This window comes from Porcisia hertigi, chromosome 17, assembly GCF_017918235.1.
Source record: "Porcisia hertigi strain C119 chromosome 17, whole genome shotgun sequence".
NCBI classification, from domain to species: domain Eukaryota; phylum Euglenozoa; class Kinetoplastea; order Trypanosomatida; family Trypanosomatidae; genus Porcisia; species Porcisia hertigi.
In genome coordinates this window covers 33,584-40,000 of record NC_090576.1, presented here as the reverse complement: position 1 = coordinate 40,000, position 6,417 = coordinate 33,584, and the positions used below count along the sequence as shown (strand labels likewise).

The 6,417-nt window shown below is 55.1% G+C and overlaps 2 protein-coding genes across 2 annotated transcripts; one reads left to right on the top strand and one right to left on the bottom strand.

Annotated features, from left to right (window-relative positions):
• Window positions 1-889: 889 nt before the first annotated feature.
• On the top strand, window positions 890-1,453 carry JKF63_05385 (uncharacterized protein; the record flags this gene model as incomplete). Its single annotated transcript, XM_067901347.1, has 1 exon — window positions 890-1,453. One exon carries the CDS (start codon window positions 890-892, stop codon window positions 1,451-1,453), a length of 564 nt encoding a protein of 187 aa, XP_067758022.1.
• Window positions 1,454-4,023: 2,570 nt separating this feature from the next.
• JKF63_05384 (uncharacterized protein) lies at window positions 4,024-4,251 on the bottom strand (the record flags this gene model as incomplete). Its single annotated transcript, XM_067901346.1, has 1 exon — window positions 4,024-4,251. The coding sequence occupies one exon, from the start codon at window positions 4,249-4,251 to the stop codon at window positions 4,024-4,026; it is 228 nt and encodes a 75-aa protein (XP_067758021.1).
• Window positions 4,252-6,417: the final 2,166 nt, after the last annotated feature.

The following is a 6,417-nucleotide window of genomic DNA, read 5'->3' as shown; positions in this document are numbered from 1 at the left end:
CCTTCATCTGATGCAGTTCGGTAATGTTTGATTGGAGTGCCCTCACCGCCATGGTGGTACCGTGTATCCGTTTGTATGCCCCCTTCCGATGCCGGGGTAGAGGCAGTCCAAGCTCTCCCTCGCTTACCCTTTCAACTCCTCCTCTTGTTTTTTGTCCCACCTTGTATTGACTGCCGCGTGTGTAAACTCTATTTTTTTTTTGTTTGTTCTGTGGAAGGGTCGTACGATTTTTGCTTGAAAGGTGAACTCTCCCCCTTTTCTTTCGTTTTTGTTGTCAAGTCGTGGCCTTCATAATCGACGTTCAAGTGTTTTTTTTTGCCCCTACGCCCATCTTGTCTTGGGGTTACACGTCCACCTCCTCAGTGCTTTTCTCGTGGCTGTCATCGGCTGGAAATAAGCCCGACTGTCCTGGGATTCCAGCACACATTTTACTCCTTTTCCGATTATCTCCTAGTTTTTTTTATCCCGTGTCTCGACGTTTGTGTGTTTCCGCACTGCCTCCTTTGTCTCACCGCTGGCCTTGGGTTGCTGCGCCGGTGAGCGTTACGTCTGTTTGTGGTCCTTCCTTGCTTTAACAACACTGGACTTCACTCCGCACAAACCTCAGAAAGGTGAGGTAGCAGAAACCACAGACGTTGTCCCGTGTATTTTTTTAAATATCCCTTTCTCAATCGATCTCTCTGGTTTCTTTTTGCGAACTGATACACCTCACATCCTCTGCAGTCCAGCTTCATCAATCTCAGCTCTTTGACCATATAGCGTCACTGACAAAGGAAACATCACTCTGATACTTCCCTTTGCCCTTCGATTTTGTTTTTCTCAAACCTCACTGGAGTCCTCCCGCCCCACCACAAAGACAGGGGTCCTTTCCAAGCGGCTCGCGCACAGTATGGGCTCATTGTTGACAACTCTCAAAAAAACCTTCGGCTTCCTGCCACCAGACCGAAAAATTCGGGTTTTGATGCTCGGCTTGGACAATGCGGGAAAAACTTCAATTCTTTATCGACTACGCCTCGGTGATGTGGTGACCACTGTTCCGACTGTGGGGGTCAACCTAGAAACCCTCGAATACAAAAATATTACTTTCGAAGTATGGGACCTCGGCGGTCAAACTGGGGTGCGACCATACTGGCGCTGCTACTTCAGCGACACAGACGCCATTATCTACGTTGTTGATAGTACCGACAGAGATCGCATGGGCGTCGCCAAACACGAGCTGTACTCTCTTCTAGACGAGGATGAACTAAGCAAGAGTCTTTTGCTTGTATTCGCCAACAAACAGGATATGCCGGAGGCCGCCAGTGACATGGAAATTGCTGATGAGCTTGGTGTGTCGTCTATTATGAATCGCACCTGGACGGTCGTGAAGAGCAGCGCCAAGACAGGCGATGGTCTGGCGGAGGGCATGGACTGGCTCGTGGAAAAGCTGCGTGAACAAAATCTCACATCTTAGTTACAGCATCACCAGCTCTTACTCATATACACACTTCCACTCGTTAATTCCTCGTGTTCCCGTCGTTTAATAGCCGTTGAAAAAAAAAACGGAGGAAGATGCGAAGTCCATATGAGGCGTTTTTTTTTTTCATTATTCTCCCCTCGCGTTTGGCCCGCAAGGAGACAAGGGCCAAGGCTGCCTCTACAAATGGGATGAGTTGCTTCGAGTGTAGGAAAGGCCAGAAGTCATCCCCCTTGAACAAATTTTGGCGCTATGGCGAGGCATCGCCGACACTCAGTAAGAACAGGACACACCAGCATGTGACTGACAGATTCATCGGGGCCCTGCAATGAAGCTCGAGAGTCGTGCTTGCCGCTCCAGAAGAAAGAAGAGAACGGTGCACAGGATGTGATACCCTTGGTCCGTGCACCGATCGCGATTGAGGGCACACCACGTCACGTGGTTTCCCCTGTTTTTTTGCAGAGGGAAAAGGAGTCGCCACAGAATGGACAGCTACAAAGCCCCGTCTGCCACCGGAGGTCGATCCCGCTGAAGGGATCGGCAATGCTTCTGCAGAACCTGGAGTGAGCTAGGCATTGAGCCACAGTAGGGACACCTCTCTTTGATCCGCCCCACACCAGGTCGAGGAGCCGCAGACACGGTGGTGTTCTCGGGGCCTTGAAGCACCACCTTGTAGTGCGCATTTCTGCTCATGCGAGATGTTACACCAGCGACAACGGTTGACGCAGCCCCGCACGCTCCAAAGGGAGGCGCTGCCGAAGCTGGTGTGTTCGCCGCAGCGTATCCTCGATAACTCCACCAGGTCATATGGCGAGTCAAGGGTTCCCCCCGTTGGTCAAGTCATGCGGAGACATTGCAGCGAATCTCGGGGGCCGAGCACAAACGGTATGGCGATGTGCGCGTGTGTGTGTCCTCACGCAGTTGGTGATACCACTTCGCAATGAGCGCTCGGGTAAGGAAGGAGCGAAGATCTACGAGCGACACCGGGGGTTCACACATATATGGGGCGGTATAATTGCGATCTACAGCTGCCGACGTAGCCACATAGTCAGCGGCCTCATTGCAAGGTACGCCGGCATGTGTGTAGACAAACTGGAGGCGCACGGTCCCACCCCGATTTTATCAAATGCACAAGGGCAGCGCATCTCTCTCTCTCTCGATTCTGGAGCGTTGACGAAGAGCGGTCCCATGGCCAACGCAGATAGGGGAGGGACCAACTATCGGTGACGATGGTCAGGCTTCGTCTGCATTGAGGGGCACGTCGTCGCAGACTGGTAAGAACGAATGGTGAAGGCCCCGAAGCATGGCACCATTCTCCGTCCTGCAACTCCACGCGAGGGGGCCGCTGTCTTCGGTAAAAACACTGAGCGGGCGCGTATCAAATCGGGAAGCAACACGAATTGCGGCTGCAGTGGGGCGGTGTTCGGTGACACTACAGCTGCCGTCGGTGGCCATGACGTAGGGGAGGTGGTGCGAGGAAGACCACGGAAGAGCCTCCACTGGGGGGGATGTGTTACGCTCGTAAGAGGTCGTCATCGGTGTGTATTTGCGAGTGCTCAAGGAGCCAATCATAGCCGATGATCACCCCCCCCCCTAGGCGTCCAGCACAACCATGGTGGGTAGGGAAGAGTAAGCAGGGGATCCTCGCGCTGGAGGGGGGGGGGGTGAGAGCCCTTCTCCTTCTAGCAAGAAACTAACAAACCTGTCCATCTCACACTGGCTGATCGGCGAGAACTGGAAGTTCAGTGATGGCGGCGGCCGAGGCTGGGAGGGGGGCCTCCTGGCCCCAGTCTCGCTCTTCGAACTTGAGGGGTTCGTAGAGCAGCAGCCTTGCCCGCAGTACTTTGATGTGCAGGGGCATTGCATTCGACTCAGACAGTACTGATTCCTCATCTGTGGTGCAGAGGGGGGAGACCAGTGACAAGCCGGTGAAGGCGAGTGTACTGGCTAATCAGCTTGTGTTTGGCCGTGTCTTGCATTGTCTCCCATACAGCTGCGGAACCGTAGATGAGTTTGAAATCACCGTCGCCCGAGACAAGTTGCCTCATGTGCTGCGGTGAGGGTCCACATCTGTGATTCGCCAAGCAACTTAGCTGCCCCCCCCCTCTCTCCCTCATACGCGTTTGCTTTTGAATAGCGTTCGCGTTGTTGTTGAAGTTGGCGCGTGTGTCGAGTTGCAGGCCAAGAAGCCGAGGGCTCATTTCGTCGCCGAATAGCGAGATCGGAACCGCATGCGCTCCCATGCAAAAGTGATCGAGACACTCTGTCTTCGTCGGTGTGACTCGGCAGTGTGCAGAGAAGTGCCTCACATTTCGGCGGGCCTACTTTCATGCCATGGTCTGAATGGCCCCATACGGGACCACATCCACAAGAATATTGTTGCCGATCCCAACCCCCCCCCCCTCGTCTCGCGCCCGACGCGGGGTCCAGATGGCCAGGTCATCCGCGTACAGGTCGAATTGTACATCCGGATGTTTGCCCACCAACAACTCCAGAGGAGGAGTGGTGTACATGGAGAACAGTGGCGGTCTGAGGACGGTGCCTTGGGGGACGCCAGCATTGAGACCCTACTGCGGACTTAAACGATTGCCCAACTTCACTCGAGCATCGCGATGCATGAGGAGGTTTCTGAGCCAGTGTTTCAGGAGGTGCGCTGGGAGCCGTATCAGCAGCTTTACAAGAGTACAGTGCTCTTCTGTGTCAAGCGCTTTGCTAAAGCCCATGAGGATAATCAGCATCCTCCGCGCTCGGTAGTGTCGCTGCAGAAGATCCTCGCCACAGCGTTTGGGCATCATTGGGGCGTAGTATTCATCACGAGTGGTTTCAACCAAGTCGGTGATGTGCGCGATTTTCTATTGCAGCGGTGACGCCGCGTCTGTGGGCGCACACTGGCCCGCGTGAGGGCGCCAGACATGCAGCAGCCGCGCCAACACCATGCGCTCCATGAACTTGGAGACGCAAGAAGTGAGACCCATCGGCTTGTATGAGTCCGGTTGCATTGGTAGTTTTCCAGGTTTAGGAAGTGGGGTAACGTATGCGTTCCGCCACTCCTGGGGGACTTTATGGGATGAGCCATATCCAATAAGGACCAGGAGATGTGCCCGGGCCACGCTCGGGCGGTGGTGCAGCATCTCATTGTAGATGCCATCTGGCCCCGCAGCACGACTATCACGAAGTCGTGCCAGTGCTGCGTTCATCTCTTCAACCACAAGGGGGCTGTCGATACCCTTTCCTCGTCCTGTTTTCATCCAGTTTTGTATCGCACTGTAACTCCGGACAAATGTGTGTGGGGGGGGGAGGCAGAAGAAGTGGAGTGAGTGTGGTGTCGGTGGCCCCGATGTGGATGGGGCAGACCGCACAGAAAAGAATGTGGGGTTGTCGGAGGTCTGTTGTGTGCGAGAGTCGGACATGGAAAAGAAGGTGTGAGAGGAAGAAGAGAAAGAGAGAGGAACAGAGGTCGGGTGTGATGTATGTGCGAGGGTCTAGAGGAACTGGAGGAAAGAAGCAGTAGAGTGTTAGCAAGCAAGCGGAGCTTGCAGCGAATGGTCGTTGTCGAACGGCCATCGGAAGAGGACAGTGCTAGGCTTACTGGTGGATGAACTGGTTCTGCGTGCACCGTTCGCAGCATTGACCATGGGACAGGCGGCCCAGGAACAACCTGAGATATCCGTCGGTGCCATGTATCGCGCAGAGCGGTCTTGACGATGGTTTCTCGTTTATGCCGTCGGGCGTGGAACGTTCGGTGGGTCACATCATTGAGGATGGCTTCGAATGTTAGCTTCGTATGACGGGCTAGCCGGTCGGCTTGAGCCATCTCGGGGCTCCACCGACTCACTCCACGAGTCCGACAGCCACGCGGGCAACTCTGCCTGGCAACAGAACAAAAGGCGGTGGTAAAGGACGACACGTGCGCGTCAATACTCAGCTCGCCAGGTTGGCTAAAGGATTTTCGTACAATACTTTTGAAATGGCCCCAATTAGCCAGCTTCCAGTTGTGAAGCAGCCGGGGGTAGGTGGGGGGACAGAGGGGGTGAGGTAGGCCCCACGCACCGATGTCAGGCTATAAAGGATGCACCGATGGTCGCTATCCACCGTGACAGGGGTTCTCCAGTCAGCCACGCTGATGTCCAGCGGCCACGTCACATCGAGCGCACTCCACGCCCCGCGCTGATTATAGGTAAATTGGGTGCATGGTCCATGGTGAAACCAGCATCTTTAAGCGTGGCAACAGGCTGCTCAGCGTGATCTGACGGTGCGGCGGACTCCCCCACCAGGGTGGGATGTTGAGGATTGATGTCTCCGCACAGCAGGCAAGGATAATGGCCCAAGGTCTCCACAAAGGAACGAAAGCTCATCGTGACGCTGGCTGGCGGGGGCACTTGAAGACACCCCGGCTGGGGAACAGCATCCTCATGGGCGATCTCAGCGATCAATCCTTCGACAAATGAGTCTTCCGCACGCGGTTTCCATGGAATTCTCCGGGATTGCATGCCTTCCTTTTGGCGCACAAAGATTGCGGTGCCGCCCCCCCCCCCCCCGTCCAGTGCGAGGGCATAATGTATAAGACACATATCGAGGCACTTTCCAGATTTTGGCGAACGTTGGTGAGATCTTCACCACCCCCTGGGGGAGATAAAAGTTCAGCGTCGGCCCCAAGTAGTGCGAGCTGTTTTGCCTTGCTGAGGCCGTTGACGTTCCCTTGCACCACCGTCAATGGGCCAGGGATCGACTCAGCATCTCCACACTGAAGCAACAAAAACTATTTGCAGAGAGCAACAACTAGCTTCCGGCCTCTGCAGCGAAGGGAAGTGCTCGCGACCATTACCGCACCCACGAATGGGGGTGCCCAACCCATTCGGTGTCGCTAGGTGGGCGTCGGCGTTTAGCTTTCCTCGCACGGGGGGGGGGGGGGGGGTACTGGTCCCTGGCACCGAGAAGAGGTAGCTTACATTCACCAGGGT